The 24,370-nt window shown below is 47.4% G+C and overlaps 1 protein-coding gene and 5 non-coding genes across 6 annotated transcripts; 5 read left to right on the top strand and 1 right to left on the bottom strand.

The window, feature by feature from the left end:
* The first annotated feature begins 44 nt into the window (after window positions 1-44).
* Window positions 45-17,851, top strand: DHX37 (DEAH-box helicase 37). Its single transcript, XM_074844169.1, has 27 exons — window positions 45-370; window positions 1,060-1,229; window positions 2,342-2,454; window positions 3,201-3,528; window positions 4,254-4,402; window positions 5,208-5,300; window positions 5,781-5,877; window positions 6,254-6,367; window positions 7,021-7,122; window positions 7,631-7,745; window positions 8,117-8,212; window positions 8,828-8,904; window positions 9,652-9,790; window positions 10,050-10,126; window positions 10,692-10,924; window positions 11,476-11,587; window positions 12,174-12,280; window positions 12,675-12,863; window positions 12,979-13,103; window positions 13,384-13,500; window positions 13,625-13,797; window positions 14,197-14,311; window positions 14,744-14,881; window positions 15,232-15,326; window positions 15,771-15,844; window positions 16,778-16,875; window positions 17,462-17,851. Exons 1-27 carry the CDS (start codon window positions 268-270, stop codon window positions 17,542-17,544), a joined length of 3,432 nt encoding a protein of 1,143 aa, XP_074700270.1. The 5' UTR covers window positions 45-267; the 3' UTR covers window positions 17,545-17,851.
* A 1,868-nt stretch (window positions 17,852-19,719) lies between these two features.
* On the bottom strand, window positions 19,720-19,791 carry TRNAA-UGC (transfer RNA alanine (anticodon UGC)). Its single transcript has one exon. It is a non-coding gene; the product is annotated as a tRNA-Ala (tRNA).
* Window positions 19,792-20,026: 235 nt separating this feature from the next.
* TRNAD-GUC (transfer RNA aspartic acid (anticodon GUC)) lies at window positions 20,027-20,098 on the top strand. The gene has a single exon. It is a non-coding gene; the product is annotated as a tRNA-Asp (tRNA).
* Window positions 20,099-20,516: 418 nt separating this feature from the next.
* Window positions 20,517-20,589, top strand: TRNAF-GAA (transfer RNA phenylalanine (anticodon GAA)). Its single transcript has one exon. It is a non-coding gene; the product is annotated as a tRNA-Phe (tRNA).
* Window positions 20,590-20,790: 201 nt separating this feature from the next.
* TRNAD-GUC (transfer RNA aspartic acid (anticodon GUC)) lies at window positions 20,791-20,862 on the top strand. Its single transcript has one exon. It is a non-coding gene; the product is annotated as a tRNA-Asp (tRNA).
* A 328-nt stretch (window positions 20,863-21,190) lies between these two features.
* TRNAA-UGC (transfer RNA alanine (anticodon UGC)) lies at window positions 21,191-21,262 on the top strand. Its single transcript has one exon. It is a non-coding gene; the product is annotated as a tRNA-Ala (tRNA).
* The last annotated feature ends 3,108 nt before the right edge of the window (window positions 21,263-24,370 follow it).

Raw genomic sequence — 24,370 nt, 5'->3', positions numbered from 1 at the left:
CCGGCCGGTTGCCCCCGCGGGGCTCGGAGGGACCCGACTCGGTTGTGAAACACCGGGGAGGCCACGGCGGGGCGAGGCCGGGGGCGGCCGCCGGTGCCCGCGCCGGGCCCGGGGCCGAAGCTCCGCACTGCGCCTGCGCACGCCGCCGCGCCCCGCCCCTTCTCGCGAGACCGCGCAGCCCGGAAGTGGCGGCCGCTGGCAGCTGCACGTGGGGCCGCGCGGGGCCTGGCTGCTCCCGGTCCCGCTCCCGGTCCCGCCGCCACCGCCATGGGCCGGGCGCGCCGCAGGCACAACTGGAAGGCGCGGCTGCCGCAGGGCCCCGCGCCGCCGCCCGCCGCCGAGCCGCTGGAGCTGCCGCTGGAGCTGGGAGGTGCGCCCCGAGCCCCTCTTCCTTGGCGTTGTGTTCCTGATGGCCGCTTGGGTCCTTAACCTTGCTAAAGCTGAGTTGCTGAGTTTAGGATTACTGTCATGTCTTTACTGTGTTTTTATGATACTTTTACTGGAAGCATTAAAGTTATTTTAGAATATCTTATAGACTTTGCATTAATAGCGCTATTAAAGCTATTACTGCATGTAAGCAATTCTTTATTAAAGCAATTATTGAAAAGATGTTTAACATTTGCATTCTTAAATGTTACTTTTTTTAAAAGCACGTTTATTATACTACTTTTATTATTCAAACTTTACTAATACAGATTTCTAGTATTAAAAATTACTGATGTTGGGAGAGGCAGGAGGCTGTGGGGTCACCCCAAGACACGCTGTGTCCTGATCTGCACCGCTGACCCGGGTGGCATTAAGCAAAAAGGCAAAAATTTCATAGTGTCGTTACGTAAGTCAAGGAAGATTGCCCTCACAGCTGTAGTAAGCACAAGGTTGTCAAGTCCCCAATTTCATGGTCTTTCACCCTTGCCGAAATGTGGTATTTTTTTTGGCTGGGAGTGAGGGTTGTGTTTGTTTAAAACAGCTAAATCTAGCATGGTTTGTGATAAGCCTGTTAAGCAGTGTGCTGAAAATAACCTGCCTGGCACAGGTGAATAATCAAACACATGTTTTCAGATGAAGCAACGCTGAAGGGAATTGATGCAAGTAATGCCCTGGTCCTGCCAGCAAAAAAAGCAAAGAAGAAAAAAGTTGCCAGTGTTGTGCAACAACAGAAGAAACCCCTAAGCAAGAAGCAGAAGAAAAACCTGCAGAAAGTTTTAGAACAGAAGGAAAAGAAAAAACAGGTACATTGCAGCTTGCTGGTAACTCCAGCTTTGTGACTTCTGTTAAAACAATAAAGTGAACTTAATATCGGCGTGTGGGAGAGGTTGATGTTAAGAAGCATCTGTAGAGGTTTCCTTTGCGCTGTGACGCCGGCAATCCCCGACACGGGATGCGATTGTGTTGCTGGCGTGAAAAACCAGAGCTGGGGTGACAGCTCTGCGGTGCCAGCCAGTGGTTTTTGGGGTGTGAACGGTCTGGGGCGTGTCAAGGATGTGCAGATGGTGAAGTTTAAGAGTTTATGTTACAACAGCATTAACCATCCCTTTGCTGGGCGTTTTGGTAAAACCATGCTGCCACCCCTGGACTCCTGAGTGTATCTAGTGAGGAAAAACGTTCCCCTCCCTCTCAGTGGATCGGGCGTTGCAGGAACGCATCAGTTCTGGGTCCTGGTTCCCGTTCTTTCTTTGACCCTGCCCGAATAGGTGTGTGTTGTGACGTACATCTCTGGCAGAGTAATTGATGCTACATTTTAAAAGCGTTGTCACGGATTGTGTGAGAAGCTTTGTCCTGCTGCAGAATGCCAAACTTCATGCACCTCTAACTCTGCTACTGCCAGTGCTTCTGAAACATTTATTTCCAGCTCTTGTATATTTTTCCGTATGCAAATAGAGCTTTTCTGTCTTTGTAGAAGCTTTCTGGGCAAAATTCCTGGTGGTTTTCGTGGCTGAACAACGGTTTTGCCAAACAAACTCTATTTTTGGAGGTAGCTTAAAACTGCAGCTGTCTGACCTCCTGCCAGCGCCGTGTCCCACGTGAGGGAGTTGAAGGGAAGCTTCCATTGCTCCAGCCCTCCAGCATTTCAGTCCAAATCCATTTTCTTTGCTGCTGTTTGAAGGGTGCAGCTGAGCTTTTCATTGCAGCGATGAAGGGTCAGGTCCGTATTTCTATTTTTGCTCTAGTGCAGGGCTGAAATCTTCATCAGGGAGGACTGACCTCATAGCAGCAGGAACGTCTTTTCATCTTGACAGCAGGATTTGCCAGAGGACACCCTTTGGAACTCAAGAACAAATCTTGAAATGAAATTATTTCCTGGTGAAAATAAGCACTGATTTTGTCTGTTTTTCCCAAATAGCGAGCCGAGTTGCTGAGCAAGCTGAATGAGGTCCAAGCTTCTGAGGCAGAAATGAAGCTTCTGTACACTACTTCCAAACTGGGTATTGGGGAGCGCATGTATCAGACGAAAAGGTAAAGCATTATTTGGAAAGAACCATTCTGGTTTATCACTGTGGTTGAGAACTTGGCAACCTACTTTGCTTTTTTTGCTTGATTCAGTTGGTTTTCTTCTTACTGCATTCAGGTTCTTCAGAATGGATGGAGTTAAATAATTTTCTATTTCTATCTGATAATATGGTATTTATTTTCTTGTTTGGAATGACATTCTCTTGAGAGGATGTTAATTAAAATAACTTGGCCTTCCCTTTCATAAGGGACAAGGTGGGTGACAATTACATCTGCATATTCTTACAAATTATGCTGAATTACATAACTCTTGGATAAAGTTAACTTTTTTGTTGTATTGGAAAACATTGGCTGATGTGGTCCTTAGCAACTGGATTTATCAAGAGCTGCATTTTGGCAGAAGTTGAAATAAACTACAAAGATGTCTTCTGAAGAAATAAGTATCAGTATAGAGTGTATTTAGGTACAAATCCAGCAATTGGGTCAGCCAAGGCTTCACCTAGCAGAGTTGTGAAAACCTCCAAGAATGGAGATCTTTGGAGAACTGGATTAACCTGTCTGGATAACGTCTTCTCACGTTGCTCTGCATCCAAGATGTAGAAATTTTCCCTATTTGAGTAAAACCTGGGTTCAGGCTCAGGCAGTAACTTGTGACGATGCAACTTTTCTGGTCTGTGTGGAAGATGTGTCTGGTTTGAGTTCTGGGAGAACACTGACCAAAATGTAGTTCACATGTTGGTGTTTTGTTCTAGGGTGATACAGGAGCCAGGGACTGCTGTACCTGAAAAGATCAGGAGCATCAGCGGCGCAAACAAGAGAAGACACAGCTCAGATTCAGAATCGGAGCCTGAGGAAGAACCCAGTAGCTCTGAGGAGGAGAAGGAAGAGCCGAAACAAGAAACTGGAAAGACCTCAGCCAGCGATTTGAATACTGCGGAAAAGCCGGAGGAGGGTGTGAAGAAGGTGTTGGCCAACCAGCAGCCGGCTGGTCCCAGCGTGCCAGTTTGCCAGGCAGCCTCCAACAAACCACCTCGCAAGCCTGCGGTTTTCATTCCGGTGGACAGGTCTCCTGAGATTCAGGTGAGGCTCTGAGAGCGGGGAAATGCTTATCAAGGGGGTTGGAAATTACTGTGCCTTCCATCAGGTGAGGTCCCTGCGGACGCTGCAGCGTTACCTTGTGTCTCCTGCTGATCCTGCGTGGCAGCAGCGAGCACTTAGGGTCCTTGTCCTGGCAAGTTGTACACGCACATGCCCAAGCTTTAAGCCTGTCTAATCTAGCAGAAGGAAAACTACTTTTGTTTTAGGATATAGGCATTTGTCTCTAGTTTTAAATATAGAATCTATTAGCAGTCTTTTGTCATTCTTTGCTGGGAAATCTTGTGAAGTCACTTTTAGCTCCCCATTATGCTGGATCTTATGCTGGATAGTTTTACCCGTTTGCTCTAGGTAGGGCGTTCTGCAGAAATGGGAAAAGTTCTGCGTGTGTCTGAACAGACGAGACAGAGCTGTGAAGTGAGCTTTTCCTTGAAGTGCTCTATTAATAAACTCTAGGGACTCTGAAGTTTCACGAATTAAAGTGCAGGGCTTGCCAGCTGCTTTCTGGGAAGCTGTTCTGATGACTCCAGTTCTTGGACACGCTGGTGTGATATTAGCTGGTTTAGAGCTTTCTGAGCCACAAAGCCTGCAGAATTCCTTTTTGTGGGTTTTATAATCTGGGGAAGGTAGCAGTTTTCAGTCCCAGGGAAAACAGAGAGGGAGCGAGAGACAAAACAGTTCAACTAAAATATGTGTTTTATATTATTTAGGAAGCAAGACTGAAGCTTCCAATCCTTGCCGAAGAGCAAATCATCATGGAGGCCGTTAGTGAGAATCCCATTGTGATCATATGTGGAGAGACGGGAAGCGGTAAAACCACACAAGTACCTCAGTTTCTCTATGAAGCTGGCTATGCCAGGTACGAGTCGTCTTTTAGATGTAGCAAGTGTAATGAGAAAAATTCAAGCTGAGCTCAGTCACTTCTGATTTTGTTTCTGTTCTTCTCATATGGCTGAACTGAACCTGGCCTTTTCTGCACAGTGGTAGTGGCCATTTAAAAAATCCAGAGGGAATAAGACTGGCTTGCAAAAGTCTCTCCACATAAGCAATCTTTTGAAACATCTAAGGCAAAAATTTCCTTCAAAGCCACTGGCCTGTTTTTCACAGGGGGGCTTTATTGTCTGCCCATCTCAGCTTTATTGTCTGCCTGTCTCACATAGTTTAACCTCTGCTTACACATGTTCATTTTTACCTTTGCAAGGAGATGTTCATTTTTCTTAAGAACATCTTTGAAAACAGCTGTGGATCGTCTGGTGCTATTGGTAACATTTATAAGCTTGGGCACCTCATAAGATGCTTCTTGCCAGCTGCGTCAAGGTGCATCCAGCTGCTGCCCCAGCCTGAGTTTCTCCTGAAATGGACTCTGTCACCAGAGGGGTTTCCAGGGGGACTGGAGTTCAGTGAGCTGCAATTAGAGACAACGTTTGGGGCAAAAATTCCTGAGAGACATGCATCTTCAGATCAATACACATGTAACAGAAGGGTAATCCCAAACCTTCCTTTCTGTCTTTCTCTTCTAACTCTAACTAAAGGTGATACTGTGTGAGTGATGCTACTTAATTTAGAACCATTGTGCAGAAATTCTGTTGTCATCTTTCCAAGTGTTTCTCTCTTTAAAACAAGCAGCCAAACAACCCCTCCTTTTCTTTCCTTCACCCCTTTAGTTCCAATGGTGCTATTGGGATCACCGAGCCTCGGCGTGTGGCTGCGGTGTCCATGTCCCAACGCGTCGCTAAGGAAATGAACTTGTCAGACAGGTGAGGAGAAAAAAAGCTGAGACCTTGCTAGGAAGATAACACTGAGATGCTCTGTGTATGTCACGGACTGAAATCAAGACTTGCACGTTGTTTGTTCAGTCTTTGGTGAAGAACTGTGGGAAAGTTTCTTATAAACTCCTCTGTAGGGCTTCTATAAAAAAAAAATCTATGCAGATTCGCTGCTACTGATGGTTGTAAGTTACTTTTTAGAGAGAGCTTTGTGGAGATAGTGTGTGGGAAGTGGTGCTAGTTTGTCTCCATATGAGAAAGCGTCCCAATAATTCAAAGTGACATTGCTGTATATCCCAGCTTCCCACATTTTGGGTGTGCTAGGCTCTGGGGAGCTAATGGTGTGCTTTTGGTCTTGTCTTGGCATCAAGTCTTAATTTAGTTAGGCTGAAGGCTGCTTCCTGGTCTGAATGTGAATTCTCTGTTTCTCCCCATGCTTTTTCTTGTGGCTATCCTGGTATTTCCTCACAGAGAGGTTTCATACCAAATCCGATATGAAGGCAATGTTACCGATGAAACACAAATCAAGTTCATGACGGATGGTGTGCTGCTGAAAGAAATTCAGAAGGTAAGTTGCTGTCCTCAGTATTATAAAAAGGAAAATATTCTGTGTAGCTGGAAAAAGAGGCCCGTTGCTTTGTGTGGATTTGTCACCAGCCTTTCAAAGCAAAATCCCTTTCAGCACCAGAGATGTATTTCATCTCAGCCCTTTATATTCCTGCCCAAGTCCTGAAACGTTAGGTTATCTCACTGTGTAAAGTGAGAGCAAGGAAGAGAGTCTTGGGAACTAGGCTGCTTTGTGTAGGGTAAATGCGTTAAACTCTGCTCAAATATGTGGGAGACTACAGCCAAGAGGGTGGGGCTGGGGTCAGTGTTTGTGTAGCTGTAAGTTAAAGATGGCCTTGGGTGACGCTTTGTGTGATGAAATCCATCTCTCTTCTCAGGACTTTCTGCTTTCAAAGTACAAAGTCGTTATTATTGATGAAGCCCATGAAAGGAGTATGTACACAGATATCTTGATAGGCCTCTTGTCTCGCATCGTGCCTCTTCGTGAAAAGGTGAGAGAAGCAGTATTTCTGTATTAGATGCAGGTGGGGGCGGGGGGGGGGGGATGTTAGACATGAAGAGACTCTGTGATGTGGAATTTGATGGAAATCTGAAATAACGCTCAGATGATGTGTTTGTCTTTCCATATGATTGAAGAAGCACAGAGCCTGCAAAAAGGGGAAAAACAGTACATATCAGTACCAACAGATAATTTTTCATTCAATATCCAATTTTAGACTTCAAGTGTCACAAGACACATGTAGTAATTAAAATTAGCAGCCTGTTAGAAAGCAAGATGCTTAGTGTTGCACTGGAGGAGATGTTTCGGGTCTGACACCGAAGTGTTTGGCCCTGACTGCTGCTGGGGGCTGGCGGGCTGCAGGGCAGCGCTGGGCATCTGGTTTTGTTCCACGTACGGATGGAGAGAGAACGGAGTGGTTTAGAGGCAGGTCACTGTCAGCATCAGGACTGCCAGTGTATTCTCAGACACGTCGCGTTTGAAGCTGCGTGTATCCTCTGTCACTCGACGCGGTGCTTTTGTTGTCTTAGATTTTGAGTGCTTTGGTGCAGAAACTCGTATCCCGTCCTGCTAATAGCTCTGGGTTTGTGCCGCTTACCTGCCGCATGCTCTCAGGCACAGAGTAACGCGTTTGTGTCCCTGCAGAAGGGGCTGCCGCTGAAGCTGATCGTCATGTCGGCTACCCTTCGCGTTGAAGATTTCACCGATAACAACAGGCTGTTTTCTGTTACACCTCCTGTTATTCAGGTATCGTTCTCCTCGCTGGGATCTGCGTCAGATGGAACGGCTGAAATACAGTGAGGGCTTCCTTTAGAAAGCCAGTTAAAAAATAGGGGCACTCTAATCTTTCCAGCTGGTGCTGAAATCTTTCAGATATCAATTTAAAAATAGTTATTTTGTTTAGACTATTGTTTCTTTTGAGACTTGGTGTTTTTCTTTCTGCTTTTATCAGAAAACTGCCCTGGCAGAATCAGATTATCTTGAAAAACTGTAAGTTACAGTTCAGGAGAACTAGAAAGCCTCAGTCCGAGTTGATGATCTGAAAGAGAGAAAAGTTTTGGTTTCTAGCTTGGTTTTGTGGTGTTCAGGCTATACAACACTGATAACTTCTGAGGGTCTGGTGTTTGGTAGGTTACCAAAAACAGGAGCTGAACAGAAATACAGGGTGACCTTTTCTAGTTCCCCCACGAAAGCTGTAGTAATTGTGCTGGAGTTACGACAGCAAACAAACCCTTTTTTTGTATTTCCTCTCTAGGTAGATGCAAGGCAATTCCCTGTAACTGTTCATTTTAACAAGAAAACCCCCCTAGATGACTATAGTGGGGAGTGCTTCAGAAAGGTGTGTAAAATCCATCGAATGTTGCCCCCAGGTAAGGTCACTGCTGAGAACCTCTCAAATTCTTTACACTTAACATGTCTGAAGTTTTCTGGGGTTTTTTTGAGGGGGAGGTTTTTGTTTTGGTTTGGGGTGAGGCTTTTTTGTAAGTTGAACATGGGACTGCAATGACGTATTCTGTGCTTTTACTCAGAAGGTTTTTCTTGTGAAAATTACCCTTCAATTAAATCATAGTTACACTAGCATGCGTCTCAAGGGATTAGTAGAAGACAGATGCAGTCAGACACCCTGTTCCTCCGTGTTACTTCACAGTATATTCGACCTGTCTTTTATCAAGAACAAGATCTGAAGCTTTCCAAGGTGAAATACCTATGCTGAGGTTGAGAGTGATTTCTTCTCTTGCAGGTGGGATTTTGGTGTTTTTAACAGGCCAAGCAGAAGTTCACTCTCTCTGTAGAAGGCTAAGGAAAGCCTTTCCATTCCAGAAAAACAACGCTGCAGGTAATGCTATAGAACAAAGGGCTGTTAAACTTTGAATTTATCCCACTTAAGTGAGTTTGCTTTGCACCTAAAAATAAGAGCTTTTATTTTAAACACCCAAAAAACAAGGGTTGAGGAAAGGGCTCATTGTGGATGATTTTGATGACTGATTGTTAAGTTTGTGCTGTTTTGAGTTTGGGGAAGAGGTTTATGTGTGTGATGCCATCCAGTTCCCCAGAATCCACTGCATTTCTTCATTTACTCTGTTGGTTGTGAATTAAAGTGGAAACGCAGCTGCTCGTTGGTGACTGTTTATTTTCAGGATAGTGGAATTTCCCAAGATGAGTTTAGAAAGTCAAATTCTAATATAGCTCAGCTAATCATCTCCTAAACCTCAAGGCATACAGCTGCTGAGTGTGCTGCTGTCGATCCTCTGTATGGTTCCTAAATGGAATTATGTTAAACTTGTGTGTCATCACTGTCCCTTCTGCCTTCAATGTGACTATTTGCTTCTTTTCACACTGTGACACTTTTTGAATCCTCAGAAAGATGGGAGTGGGACCAGACTCTTCCCACTACCTTTTCCAAGAGGAAAGCATGCTCAGCTAACAGTAATTCCACTGGCTGTTTTTGTAGGAGGAGATGATGACAAAGAAGAATCAGTGGAAGAAATCAGAAAATTTAAGAAATCGAGGAAGCGGAAGAAAGTTATGGTAATGTGTGATGGCTAGAATTCCTTCAAGAGACAGGAAGGAGCAGGTACCTCCCTGCAAAACAGTACTCCTGTGTAGCTGTGTTTCTCACCAGGCTGTTTTAGACTTGCATGAAGCCTTGTAGCCTACGTGTGTCTCCTCAGGAAATCCAGTAATACTGCCTGCACTGATAACTGCTGCGGTATGAGCAGCAGAGGGTGAAAATGTGTCCCTGGATATTATGGGCAGGAGATTGATTTCGGTTGAGTACTGACCATTGAAACGTTAATGGAAGGAGTTCCAGACTTGCTGGCTCCAGGGCTGCACCTCATCTTGCTGTTTGTTACCCAAAATTGGGACTGATGCATCTGTGACGAAGGGTAGCATTTGGCTTCCAGCCAAGTCCTACATGTGCTTTGTTAGCAGGAGATCTTGATGCTACAGATATACTGTCTGCTGACATTGGATCCTGGTAGCTGAAGGGGCCTGAAGTAAAGAAATTTTACCCTTTCCCACTGTCCTCCAAGTGAAGAAGCTTGACTTGGCACAAAATACTGTTTAAAATACTCGAGTTGTTCGCCCCGACTCTCACAGTTACCAAATGCTGAACCTCAACCTTAAAATACAAATGAAATCTCTCAATCCCTCTGTCACCTTCAGGTTAACAAATGTTTGGAGTAAGTGCTCAGCTTTGCTTTCAAAGCAATAAAAAGTGCTGTTTGTGTCCCCTCCTTAATGCTCTGTGGTCATCTTTCCTGTCTTTCTCAGGCACTCCCCAAAATTGATCTGGACAATTACTCTGTTGTTCCAGTGGATGAAGGAGATGAAGACAGAGACGCTGAAACTGATGATGATATTGCAGGGTCTGATATCGATCTTGATTTAGGAGATGGAGACTCGGAAGAAGGTTTGGCACTTATGAAATATAAATTCCATATCCTGTCACCTGTGAAATGCATGACAGAAGCTAGCTGTGCTTTGCTAAACTGGTGTGATAACACAGCAGACCTGTGTCATGGAAAAGCTATTAAGGTTTTCCAGCTTCAGCCTTGTTCCAAATACTTCACTGGTTTTCAAATGGAGTGGTGGTTTTGAAGACATTGTTGGGACTAAGCCTGGAAGTTGACTTACCACGTATTTAACAATATAGGTTTGTTTCTTCACAGATGAGAAATCGGATTCATCTCTTCCACTCTACGTGCTCCCGCTCTATTCTTTGCTGGCACCAGAGAAACAAGCAAAGGTAAAGGATTTATTGTCACAATGAGTAAATGGTTCTTATAGATACGTGTGATCATTGTCTAAAGTCACATGTGCTTTGAGAGTTAAAATTTCTATCTTGCACAATCCATCAGTGGGCAGACTTGAGTGGCCCAGTGGGCAAGTTGGGCTGGGATTTCCCTAATGGGCCAGTTCAGCAGCTTTGGAGAGATGGAAAGTGACAATCCTGCAGCATGTTAAAATTAGCCACGGCCCCAGGGCACGTCAGGATGGCACTGCCAGCAGGCAGTTCGGACAGATTCTTGCATTCCCTCTTGGGCTTTGGAGGTGGCAGCAGTATGTCTAAATACAACTCAACACTGGTGTGTCTGCTCCGCCTGGAGCCTCTCTGGATGTTTCTGAGGGATTAACTGAGCTGGATAGAGAGCTCCAGAGCTAGAGACAAAGAGTTAAGTCGTTGGTCTCGCTCTTGGGTTTCACCTGCAGTGCCATATGCACTGTCATCCCTTCACAACACATCCACGTTGACTGCCTGTCTTTTTTCCATTGTTGGCAGTGCATTTCACATGCCCATCTATTTCTTGTAGGTATTCAGGGCTCCTCCTCCTGGCACAAGGCTGTGTGTTGTAGCCACCAATGTGGCTGAAACATCGCTTACCATCCCGGGCATCAAATACGTGGTTGATTGTGGAAAGGTCAAGAAACGTTTCTACGACAAAATTACTGGGGTTTCATCTTTCAGAGTCACCTGGATATCTCAAGCTTCAGCTAACCAGCGGGCAGGTCGGGCTGGCCGGACAGAACCAGGGCACTGTTACAGGTTAGCTACCTGCCCTGGAGAGGGTTAGGAGAAACAAAAAGCCCAGCTAGTGTCAGTGTGAATTCGACAACTTCCCTCATCCTGCTGCCCCTTTGTCCTCGTTTTGGCCAGGATAGAGTTAACTTTCCTTGGGCTGAGAGGGAGCACAGCTGAAGGGCTGGGTCCTGATGGATCATTGGAGCACCAGGACACCCTTTCACAAGGACCTAGTGCTGCTTGAAGCATTTTGATTTTGTCTGCTCTTCATTCAAATAGGAGAGGTGAAGCCAACCATGAACTGTCGCTGGTGATGTTGTTTGACAGTTTGGCTTCTCAGGGGCCTTTTTCTTGCTGAAAACCCTTATTTTGGTAGCCAGATTAGCATGGATTCCACTCCAAGCCAAGTCAACTTTTTGTGAATAAGGCAGTATGCCCCAAGCATGTAAATAATTACATGGTTATGTACGTAGTACCCCCAGCTGCCTTTTTTAACATCCCTTGCCAGTTTTTCATGCATATCTTTTGAGTGAAGATTTCTTTTAAGTCTCTAAGCAGCACTTCTGGTCCACTAGGTTATACTCTTCAGCAGTCTTCATGGACTTTGAGAAATTTTCTGCTCCAGAAATAACAAAGCGACCGGTAGAAGACTTGATTCTGCAAATGAAGGCATTAAATATAGAAAAGGTGAGGTGTAAATTGGCTTGGTACTACAGTGCTCATTAAAGCGGTTGCCCCTAGGAGCCAGAAACAAACACAAATGTCTTTTATCATCATTGCTTGAGGTTGTGCCTTGTGTTAGAAATCAGGATCCTGGGACTTGATTTTGGTTCTGCACATTGCAGAAGCTGGTAAGATTTCCACCAAGCCTTAACAGACATGTTTGTTCAGGTAATAAGAGCTTTCTTATATTCTTAGGAGTGAGAAAAACCCTGCCCAAACAGGGGTTGTGTTTTGGAGGTACTTGATCACTTTCAGAAAGCACAAAAAGTTAGACCTTAAAGCAGCCTGCCCTAGGCGGTGCCTGCAGTCGGTGGCAGCTAAGGGTGATGCTGGTATTCCTGTTTCCTGATGTTTTTGTTCTAATTGTTTCCTCCCATTGTATGGCCTTTCCTCTTGCTCCTGGCAAACACCCTAAATGTTTTTCTTTGGTGTATGTAACCAGAGGGGAGAGTTTTGCTCCCCTGCAGGACTTCTTACTGCGTTCAGGCTCTGGTTTTCAGTGAGAGCCATGTCAGTGATGTACTGAGGCATTTTCTCTCGGTGTCCGTAGGTAATCAACTTCCCGTTCCCAACGCCACCTCCAACAGAAGCACTTGCGGCAGCTGAGGAGTTGCTGATAGCCCTGGGTGCCTTGAAGGAACCCCCGATGATGGGAAGGTAACGTCTGTGGTCCCCCACAAATTTCCTCTCTGCACTGCTGCTCGGCCTCCACTATGGAGGCAGTGGCACTGCTGTCCTGCTTGCTTTTCCATCTCAGCCCTCACATCTGAGGGTGTGCTTTTGTACAGAGACTGGCATCATTTTAACAGTCTCTGGTTCACCCCTGTTTGTTTTACTGACCCTGGGTGTGTTTGGGCAGGGAAAGACTGTGAGGACTGTGCCATGCAGGGCAGGCGGGAACTGCATGAGGAAGAGGAATCTTTCCCCAGCTTTTGGGACCAGTACATAACAAAATCTGAGAAAACACAAAATGAATTGGGCTGCCAAAACCAGAAACACAAACTTGTTCTAATGCAGAAGTGAATTCATTACTTTTCTCTTCCTCCCGCAGGCTGACGCAGCAGCTGGCAGCAAAGCTGAGTTGCCCTATTAGTCCCCTGGGCAGAATAATGGCCACTTTCCCTGTAGCCCCCCGCTATGCAAAGATGTTGGCCTTAAGCAGGCAGCACGACTGCCTGCCGTACACCATCACCATAGTGTCTGCGATGACCGTCCGGGAGCTTTTTGAAGAGTTTGACAGGCGAGTGAGTTAGCCTGACAGGATGCCACACCTTGTCACAGCTGATGCCTCTTACGTTGAGGCCCCTCTGCACGTAAGCACAATACTCATTTATGCTGTTTCGTCTTTCTTTTAGGCCAGCAGTAAGTGAGGAAGAGACGGCAAAACTGAAGGGGAAGAAAGCAAGGCTTTTACAGATGCAAAGGATCTGGGCTGGGCAGGGGCCGATGCAAATGCTAGGAGACCTCATGGTGATGTTAGGTATTGCAGACAGCGATTTCCCCATACTGTTAACTTCATTCTGTTCTCCCTGTCACCCTGAGCTCTCGGCTTTATACAACCACAGGCATCCTCGTGCTGTAGGCCTGAGTCCAGCAGTGTATTTTCTAGGCTGTTCTCTGGGCAGCCTGCCAGCATCCCACGCTGATGACAAGTGGGAGCTGCGATACGCACGTGTTGACTGTGACAGTACTGTCCCACAGTTGGTTTAATTAGAGCTGATTGGCTAAGTGGTTTTCTCTGCCTGACTGTTCACTTCCAGGAGCAGTGGGGGCCTGTGAATATGCTGGGTGTACCCGTAAATTCTGTGAAGAAAATGGGCTCCGATACAAAGCCATGCTGGAAATCAGGCGTTTGAGAGGGCAGCTGACAACAGCAGGTAAGTGGGTTTTGAGAGGAATTGCAGTGTTTATTCTCTTTTGGGGGGTGACAAATCAACTAGCTTGTTTGTTGCAACCTTTTTATTTCTATTGAATCTTAACTTACCTCTTTTTTCCCTGCAGTGAACTCAGTCTGCACTGATGCTGGTCTCTATGTTGATCCAAAGATGAAGCCCCCAACAGAAGCTCAAGCAACTTACTTGAGACAGATTGTGCTGGCAGGGCTGGGAGATCACGTTGCCCGAAGGGTTCAGGCAGAAGAGCTTCTGGATGACAAGTGGAAAAATGCCTACAAGGTAAACAGCTTGATTTGACTGAAATTCCTCTTCCCCTGTGTGGCAGAAAGACACTCCTGTGCAAAGCCTGGGCTTCTGACTGGGCGTAGCGTTGGGGCTGTGTGTGCTGGCTTTTTACAACTTCTCTCCATAGAATTTATGTTTCCAGTGTTGCAATTTCCCAGTTCTCACGTAGGAATTGTTGTGTAAGAGCTAAGAAGTAGCATTAGCCTATCTTGCAAAGTGCTTGATGTCTCCAGAGAAGGTGAAGCAGAAAATTATGGGGTTATTAAAAACCTCCATCACTTAAGGAAACCATATAAATGTACATCTTGGAGAGACTTGAAATTAGATGCAAATAGGAATTGGATTGCCCGTAACTCATCTTACTCTGCTTCAATCTTTTGTGCTTTCTTAAAGACTGCTCTCCTGGATGACCCAGTGTTCATCCATCCAAGCTCAGTTCTCTTCAAACAACTCCCAGAGTTTGTGGTGTATCAAGAAATTGTTGAGACTACAAAACTGTATATGAAAGGTGAGTCTGCTGTGGTGCCTACTGGCTCTGCAGGTATGGTGAGGAATTCAGAAATGCCTTGGCAGAACGTTTCCCTTGCTGTGGTGATGGAGTGCTCTCATTACAGAGTGGTCATACCTGCTGGGATTGGGTCCTTATGCTTTCTAGATCTGGATCAGGGGGAAAAATTGGCCTGGTTTATTCTTTGTCAAGCGGAATTGGCTGGAGCAAAGCTCAGCTTCTGAAATAGCTGCTCTGCAGCAGCTCTGTCAGCAATAGCTACCTAGTGCTGGTCTCTGAACAGAAGAACGTAAAAAAGTTGATTTGAAAAATGAGATACAAGTAAATCCGTGGAGATGAGATCCTGCCCATGCGCTGTACTCATGGGAGTGCTAGCGACTGGCAGCCCTTGGCAGCAAGCCTGCATTCAGGTGTGTGTTTTCCCTTCCTAAGGTGTGTCCGCAGTCGAACCTGAGTGGATTCCTGCCCTGTTGCCTCCATACTGCCACTTTGGAAAGCCTCTGGAAAATCCTCCTCCGTCTTACTGCCCCGAAACAGGCCGAATTCGATGTCACAGACCAAGTGTCTTTTGTAAGTGTCTTAAAAAGTGTCACTTGGTAGTTTTGTCTGAGAGCTGCTCCATAGTTACTGTAATGCTGCTTTTAACAAGACTGTCAGCAGATCAGAAAGGTCAAGCTCAGCTTGGACTGTTTAAAGAGCTTAACAGTGGTTTGAGTATCTCCATGGGATTCATAGCATTTAGGTATTGGCATGTTCCCATTGGCATGGGCATTTTATGCTCCCCCTGTGAAGGAGCAAGGCTGGCTGGGTGGTGGCAGGATCCTCTCCACTTCTCTTAGCACCTCTGTTGTCACATCTCCTGTGGAAATGTACCCTCCTCTTTGAGCATTTAGGAGACTCGTTGTGATCTTTCTTTCCAGATCGAGTTAGCTGGCAGCTCCCTGCTGTGGAAGTTGATTACCCAGAAGGTATCGATCGCTACAAATACTTTGCCAGGTTCCTGCTTGAAGGAAAGGTGAGTGTGTTCCAGCTGCGTTACTTCCTTGATGTGAACGATAAGTTTTTAGCCGTTTTTGGAGGAGTTGAGCCTTGTGGCTTCTTTCTTTATGTGCATGCCCATTCCTCATAACTGGCTGGTGGCTGGAGGAGTTTGCTGCAGTTGGTGGGGTGGGGAAGATATCTTTAAAATATGAAACAGCATGAAAGTCAGCATTTGGGTGAAAGAGACCCCTAAATTTAAGTCTTGTTTTTGCAGAGGAAAAAAGCTATAGCTCATGTCTTTGTCCATTTTGAGACACAAGAGTCATCTAGTCATTGGTATGGAGACATGGATGGGGGAGAGGTGGTAATAGAGGATATGGAATGGAAGTCCATAGTAGTCCAAGTTCATTGATGACTGTCTCCACAGAACCATTAATTTACCTTGTTCATTATGTACTTGTTATAACAAATCTTCCAGGTCATTGAAAACTTGAGTTCTTACAGCCAGTGTCTGCTGTCCAGTCCCCTCATAATGCTGAAGACATGGTCCAAGTAAGTTGTTGAAAAAAACTTAAGTTTGTTGTTTCCACTGAACACTTTTAACTTCCTTTCAAGTTAAAAAAATTCAATGCTGGGAAGGGTGTTTTAGATAGTGATCTTGGCAGTAGCTGCAGGGAGAGGAAAATGAGTTTTCTTACCAAGAAAAATTGTGTCTCAAGAGAATTGGGCAATTGTAAGGGTGGTGTGGAGGAACACACACAACCTGCTGGTCACACTGACCTCTGCGGGCTGCTTCATACAAATAAATTGCTCACACATGTAAGAAAATGTCAGATGAGCACTACTACTTTCCTTGCTTTTCTTTGCAGTTTGGCCAATTATTCCGTCTTTATTTTTTTCAAAAACATGTTTCCACAGACCATGTTTTCTTGTGGTTTTGACGACATTTATAGAACTGCAACACTCAAAGGACTGTCGGCTCTTGCTTCCCTTGCTATTCTCCTGGTGTCTGCTCTTGTTTGCCAAAATAAGCTTTCTGTGAGTTTTCCTGGAGTTGATAGATGCAAGGATTTTGAAAGACTTTGTTAAAAGTGACTGATGTTATCTGAGGGTTCTACAATTACAAAGTGTTTTCCTGTTTCAGTCAATTCCGAGTTCAGCATGAGACCTATGGATTCCTTTTTGCTTTGCTGTGTGTGATGCAGCTGCATAGCAGACAACTTCATGCTGTCAGCAAGAAGAGCTGCTGCTGCTACTTTTAACAACAAAAAGTTGTGGTAGGGGGAAGAAACTACTTCTAGTGAACTTTCTTGAGCCAATGACATGCCTCTGTATCCAGAGGTCGTGTGTTTCTACATCTATATTTAGCCTTGTAAAAATACTGAGAGTATGAATTCAGAAAGGTAACCTCAATGCTATAACACTTTGCTGAACTGTGCTAATGAACATTGTTTTACTGCACCGTTTTATTTTGGCCTGATTTAGACTTCAGCCCAGGACAGAATCCCTCCTGCAGGCTCTAGTTGCAGAGAATTGTGACAATCGTGATGCTTTACTGGCTGCATGGAAGAAAAATCCTAAATGTAAGTGTTCTGCTTGCTTTATTAGTTATACCAGTGCAGACTCGGTACTACCTTGAGCACCGTTGAGTTAGAATTTTTAAAATGGATGATTTCATTTGATAAGCTCTAAATATTTGCTATTTTCTTACCAGAAACAGTAGTGCTCTGGGTTTGGTTCTTGTGAAGAACTGGAGTTTCCTGTACTTTAGAAAGCAACATTTATTTGTATTTTAAGAATTTTTTTCTGTAGTTCTAACCACAGTTAAAATGTTTGGTTTGGGCTTTTGAAAAGTTAGACTATGATGATACTGTCAGTGGATACAGGAAAATTTTTTTCCACGTAAAATGATTTTTGTTCAGTATTAGGATACCAGATTATAAGAGTTCTTTACAGAAGCAGCAGCAAAGTGATGCAGCGATGGCTTTCACAGTAATTCTCCCGCACTTGGTATTTTTATATCTGCATGCAGATGTCCAAGCTCCAACACTATCACAGTGATGGAAAGTTGGTTCTTGCTCTCAGCCTGGGAGCAGGGTGACGCCACAGCAAAACCACCGCAGTCCCTCGCTCCCGTAGCCATCTAATCGCTCCGCTCTTTCATTCCAGATTTGCTCACAGCCTATTGTCAGTGGATCCCCGAAGCTATGCATGATGATCTAGCCAAGAAGTGGCCACCAGTAACACTGTGAAGTGCTTGACTCTGTTCTTGATGGGCTCCTTTTCTCCAAGATGTTTCTAGAGCTTGGATTTCCTTGGAAAGCTGATGACACGGATGAACTTGCTTAATTGTTAGTGATACCTGATTGTAAGCGAACTGGGTGTTATTCTGGTTTTCTGGGAAGCCTTTTGTGTTCCCAGAAGCCCTACCAGCTCTTTCGCTGGTACTTTGTAAATCTAATGTTTGGATAATTTTATCCATTGTATTTTACAGATTTTTTTTTTTTTTTATCTGAAGTTTCTCTTTGGACTATAAATATGTATAGTTCTTGGTTTGGATGGGAGAACTGTTTTCTATGTGGGATGCTGCAATAAGCAGAATTTCAGACCTTTGTGGACCCTTCCTCATGCGTGACTGCAGATCCAAACACAGACTGAGCCTTTGATCCGCGCGGTGGGTTGACCTTTGTAGTGGCTAAAATAACGAGTCAGAGTGCTCTTTTTTCTTTCTGCAGGCAGGGCGTTTATTCTTACAATAGTACATACGTATGCTCTGATTAAAGCTCTCACTTCATAATTAGCAAATCAGCAATTAGACAGCTATCAACCTTTTCTCCTATCAGCATAAGACCACTCCAACACGCGCTGTGCAGGCCAATCACCTTCTTGTTCACACAGCGGTAACTTCTCACAGTTCAGTACTTTTCCACAGCTCAATGTTGCAGCTGTCTGTTGTTTTTTCCCTGCCACCTTGGCACAACTCAGCAGTTTCTTATCTTTCTCCCAAGGCCTGTTTCTCATCAAAGCCTTGCTGCTTGTCAGGGGCTGCGCAGAGCTGACAGGCTGATGTCGAATTGCCTCTCTCCCACAGACCTTGGCCAGCAGCACACAGCCGCTTGCTTCCTCCCTATCCGTCCAGCAGGACAGGAGGTGCAGAAGTGAGAAAACTCGTGGGTTGAGATAAAGTTAGTTTAATTAGTGAAGGGAATGAAGAAGAAAAAAGAATCCAAACGATGCACGGGCGATCGCTCACCACCTCCCCCATGATGACCGGTTGGTATCCAAACATGACATTATAGGGCACACGCTATCCCTTTGGCTTGGGTCAGCTCTCCTGGTTGTGTCCCCTCCCAGCGTCTTGCCCACCCCAGCTGACTCCCAGGGGAAGCAGAGAGGGGGAGAAGAGAAAGCCTTGACACTGTGCAAGCACTGCTCAGCAACAGCCAAAACACTGGTGTGTTATCAACACTGTTTTAGTCACAAATCCCAAACACAGCAGCATATGAGCTGCTATGAAGAAAACAACTCCAGCCCAGCCAGAGCCAGCAGACCCCTAATAGTCCTTTTCCTGCTTCTCTAGGAGTTTGCCATGAGTTCAGAGTATCCATTAATCTTGCTTTAAATATTTTTTTTTTCTGAAATCTCTCATACCTGGCTTGGTGCTGCAAGCACTTGGTTCTCCTTGAGCTTTTGCTCTGCCACATGGTTTGCCAGTACTATTTTGTATAGTCTTGTGCTCCTGTGCCACCCTGCATTTCATGGAGCACTTTTGGGAATGCAGCACCTTTTAGGAAACAGCAGATTTTAACCACACCATCACATTTTGCAGCAAGAAATGTTGGTAGTCCCAGAGAAAATGTACAGCTAGAGTTTACCTTCCCTTTCACCTAATCTTTTACCTCCTTGGTAAAACCCTGTGCTTATGCTGTGTTCATTTGCTGTTGCTTGTAACAGTGCTGTGAGGAGGTGGGGGCAGTGACCCTCCTGTCCCCGCTTTCTGGAGGAAGCTGGTGCAACCCAACCACAGAAAAGTCTGGATGTCTGCACCCACTGCTCCCACCTCTCCCACGTGCTGCAGAGGCTCCAGGCCAGGACACAAGCGTTAAAAAGATCTAATGCTGATGAAACATCAGCTTTTGTTTTCGAGCAAGAAGAACACCCTGTTGTAGCTGTGTGTTATAGCCAGTGCTGCAGGGCTGTGGTGGTTAGCGCTAACCACAGGCAGGAGGGTGCTGGGAGCTCTTGGCTGGGCTCTTTTCTCCAGCAAGAATTGCAGCAGAAGTTTGCAAACTGTGCTTATGGGAGGGAAGCAAAAAAAAAAAAAAAAAAAGGGAAAACATTGAACCTACTTACAAATTACGGCTCCTTTGTGAAACTAGGGAAAGAAAGCAAAAACCAGCGACTTCGCAGAGCGGGGGCAAAAGAAGTGGAGATGCCGGGGATTGAACCCGGGGCCTCATACATGCAAAGCATGCGCTCTACCACTGAGCTACATCCCCGCGTTGCAACTAGCCTGCCTGCACAGGGCCTACACCCACGCTGCGGGCCGCACCGCAGGCCCAGCGCGCAGCCCCGCTCCGCGCCGCCTCCCCCGCCCCGCGCAGCGCCCCGGCGGCGGCAGCGTGTGCGGTACCAGCGCGGGGCGTGCGGACGGCCCCGCCCGGGGAGGGCTCCGCCGTGCGGGAGGCGGCCGCGTCCTTGAGGGGAAGGCGGGAAAAACCTTTCACGTGCCCATCCTCGTTAGTATAGTGGTGAGTATCCCCGCCTGTCACGCGGGAGACCGGGGTTCGATTCCCCGACGGGGAGGTCGCTTATTTTGCTCCCCCGCCGCTACTTTTTGCTGGCGGCCACCACGCAGGGGTTTGTCCGTGACCCCTGCGGGCGAGAGAGGCAGCCTGAGGGGGGGCGACTTAAAGGAGGCAGAGCGGCTTTTAACGCCAGGGGAGGGCAAGGGGGGCCCGCCCCTGTTCCCAGGGCGCTTTTCTGAGCACCCCGCGGCTGCTGGGTTGGGCTGCCTGGGGTCCCTGCCCCGCCCTGCAGGGGCGTTGGAGAGCAGAGCGGAGGAAGAGGGGGGGGAACCCCTGAACACCCCAGGGACCGGGCGCTGCTGCTGCCGCGGTGTGGGTGCAGCCCGCGTGGGGAGGGCGGGCAAGGGCCGGGGCAGAGGCACCCACGGGTGCGCTGGGCGGGGTCGTATCCGCGGCCAGAGCGGGGGCTTTTCGCGGCCGAAATAGCTCAGTTGGGAGAGCGTTAGACTGAAGATCTAAAGGTCCCTGGTTCGATCCCGGGTTTCGGCAGGATATTTTTCATGTCCCTGGTGGGTTCTTTTGCCGCCGAGCGGAGCGAGGGCCGGGTCTGCGGTCCCCGCGCCAGCTCCTCGCCCACGCGTGGGGGGGGTTCGCGGCAGGATCCGGTTCCCCGCGGGGGGCGGCCGCGCTGGCGCCCAGCCCAGCGGCCGTGCTCGGGTATGGCCCGACGCGGGAAACCGCAACAGCACGTCCTCGTTAGTATAGTGGTGAGTATCCCCGCCTGTCACGCGGGAGACCGGGGTTCGATTCCCCGACGGGGAGGTTACGAAGGTTTTTTTATTTGTGTTATTTTTTTTTTTTCCGGCACGGATTTTTCTCCTTTCCGAAGGAGGCAAAAAGAGCACTTTTGTGTGCGAACGCAGCGCTGCCGTCTTTCTAAGAGTAGCCTCAACGTCCCACCCAGCGACGCACAGCGCCGACAGCCCGCGGAGGCTCATGGCTGCCCCCCTTCCCTCTCTGCCTCCCCTTCCGCCCCTCTTCCCTCTCTGACCCCCCTTTCCCTCTCTGCCCCCCCTTCCCTCTTCCCCGAGACGGCAGCGCGGGCAGCGCACGGACCTGGCCGGCAGGCAGGGCGGGCAGCGCGGGGCAGGGGGATGTAGCTCAGCGGTAGAGCGCATGCTTTGCATGTATGAGGTCCCGGGTTCAATCCCCGGCATCTCCAGGAAAGTGCCCTCTTTTTTTAATTTTTTTTTCTGTCTCCCCGGGGTTAAAGCTGCCACGTCGCACTAAACAACAGAAAACTGCACCGTGAACGTGCTGCCTAAAAAGACCCACGGAGGCAGTTTCCCAGTGGCACAAAATGGCTTTTGTTTAGTCACTTGGTTCTCCTCAGGACCACACAAACAAACAAGACTCTCGTGTCTCTCCGGGTAAGGCCCTGCCTACACAGACCAGCCTAAAAGGAAGGAAGCACCAAACGCTGAAATGCAGGTGGTCTGCCAGCCCTGCCTGACCCCTCTGCACCCCAGAACGTGGCAGAGCTGGATGCGTGCTAACCTGCAGTCAGCACAGAGCTGGCTCAGGGCCTCTGCTCCACATTCCCGGAGCCAGAAACAAAGGGCAAGGCACAAAAGCTGGGACACCACAGGTGACTGCACTCGCTGGCTGCGAAGGTGCAGGAGCTTTTCGCTGGTTCTGCAGTGTCCGCTCGCCTCTGCCGTCCTGCTCTGGCTGGCGGGCAGCCCCTTGGCAGCGTGGCCAGGCTTCGCTCAGAGCAGGTCGAGAGGAGCTCTCAGGAAACAAGCTCCCTGCTTTGACCTCCTCGGGCTGGCTGGGCTCACACGGTTCTGTCTCACCCAGAAAACTCTTCAGAGATGGGAGGGCTGAAAGGTGTGGCACAGAGAGACCAAAGCCCATGTAGAGCTTGAAAGAGCTTTTATCTACACAGTTCGGTTACCAGCTGTTTTGTCTGCACTGTTCAGTTATCAACAGCAAATCCAACTCTCTCTGATAGGGAGAGCTGACTAGCGACAGATGTAAAATGACTTTCCTGACAGAGTGGTTAAAATGCTCCTTGTGCTATTTATTTACTCGTGTTACTTCTAGTTGTTGTTTTGAGCCAAATGCTTGGCTAAAGCACAGTAAGTGTGAAGATCCCTGCTGTGAATAGCTCCCTGGACAGGATCTCTCTGGGCAGCTGTACTTCTGGAATATACCCCGCACATGACTACAAGAAAGAGACAGTTGCTGCCCCAGAGATTATAGTAACAAGCACGAAGTAACAGACTTTTTGGCACAGGAAATCAGTATTTGTCAGTATAATAGGTCATGGTCTGTTAGGACCAACATCCTAACTATTCACCAAGCTTGTCCTGAAATCGTAGCAAGGGGTCCTTGTACAGACAGTAGGAGAAACATGGAGCAGCTTTGTTCACAGAAAGCCCCTCCCAGCTCGGGAAAGCACTGTTCTCCTGCAAGCCAGATGTATTTAAGGACTCTGTTGCATTAGGGCCTAACATCTACCTTGCAATCCAAATATAACACAAATCTGAACCTTTAGGGGTGTGCTGCTCCACCATTTGATTCGGGCATCAGGTACAAACTGACTCAGGAAGCTCAGTGGTTAGCTGCCTACCTTCATTAGATGAAGAACAGCCCTGTATCATCTTAATTTCTTCCTGTTACAAAACTCCATCTTGTCACAAAATACGTTGCCGTGTGCCTTTTCAACTATTTTCAGACCAGTCCTGAGCACTCACCCTGTAACTAAAAGAATAGGTTTAGCATTATTATTCACTTTCAGATGAGGGAAGACCTAAATCTGAAAGGCTATTCCAATCTTTTATGTTTATACAACTCCAAATGCACACAATATAAGCCACTGAGCACATTTCTAACCTGAGAAGAAACCAAAAGACTTTTGTGGATTTTTTTTTCCCCAGCTAAAGGACCTGAGTGTTTGAGATTATTATTTCTGTTGCAGTGCTGAGTTTTAATACAAACGCGAGGCAGCAGCTAAGAAGCTCCCTAGAGCATTCCCCTCCTGTAAAAGCTCCCTGTGTCAGGCAAACGCAGGCGGGTTTCCCTCAAACCAATCACAAAGCTGTTGCTGGGCCTCTGCTCCCTTCTGACTGGTGTGCAGCCCTGGGTGTTATCTGTGTCCGTTTGGTAGGCAGCGTTTTTCTTTGGGTGCTGGGAAACGAAGGATTTTGTAGGCGGATTGAACCGAACGGCATCTCACGAATCTTGCAAACAAAGCCCCATTTTGTTCTCAGCTATGCCCTTGAATTACTGTGTGTTTCACTAGGATGGCACAGGAGCCAACTGAGCGCAAAGAAGATCTACCAGAAGGTGGTCTCTCAGAGTTGAATAAGAAATAGGCATCATTGTTATTATTTCTATTTATGACTGATTTTACCCTAGTGACAAGGCCTTAGTCCTGAATTATAAACTCCATTGCACCTCAGATGCATATTCCACTTTATGTGTGCAGATACATATACTCACTGATGGTATCTCATGCAGCCATGGCTGCAGGACTCGGATTTTTGTCCATCAGGCCTTCTTTGTCCTGATCTCCCTGCTTCACCTCTCTGCTCTCCGGGCTGCCTGATCTCCATCCCCTTGGCAGGGATCCTCTGCAGCCTCTCTGCCCTCAGGCTGCTCTGGCCTTGGGCCCCGCCGGGTGTCCCAGCACCATTACGGTGGCTGGACACGGACCTGTTTTCCCCGTCCTTTGCTCCACAGGCCATGGTGGCACAGAGGGCCTGGCACAAACCCGCCTGTGGGCTTCACCCATGCCAGTCCCAGTGGGATTGTGCCAGCTCACAGCGGTCCCAGTCCTGGGTGGGGGACACCGCACACCCCCACCACTTCTTTCCTTCTAAAATGCTGAAACACATCGGAGACTTCTTAAATAGAAGTACATGGCTTCCTTCGGACTAAAAAGCCATCCCTCTCCCTACAGGCACCTCAGAAACTGCCTCCCAGGGAGGCCCGTGGGCAGAGCTGCCCCTCACCCTGCCCCAGGGAAAAAAATCAAGGAGGCGCTTTCGAAACTGTGACGCAACTGTAGGGGTTTAAATCGCTGAATAAAAAGTAAAGCTTTATAAGCACAGGGGCGTCTCCAAAGTCGAGAGGGCTCGGCTCGCTGAGGCACCACAGTCGCCCCCCCCCCCCCGGCCCCGCTCCGACACCTCCACGCCAGGTTTTCCCTCGCGCACTCACCGCCCCTGACCCCCCCTCCCGCCACTCTGTCACATCACCTCGCGAGGCACTGACTCCTCCGCGCTGCCGGGCCTCGCTTCTTTCCCCCCGCACGGTAGAGCTG

This window comes from Strix aluco, chromosome 18, assembly GCF_031877795.1.
Source record: "Strix aluco isolate bStrAlu1 chromosome 18, bStrAlu1.hap1, whole genome shotgun sequence".
In the NCBI taxonomy this organism is placed as follows: domain Eukaryota; kingdom Metazoa; phylum Chordata; class Aves; order Strigiformes; family Strigidae; genus Strix; species Strix aluco.
Note: the sequence above shows the minus strand (reverse complement) of the source record. Positions and strands in the feature narration are given on the sequence as shown.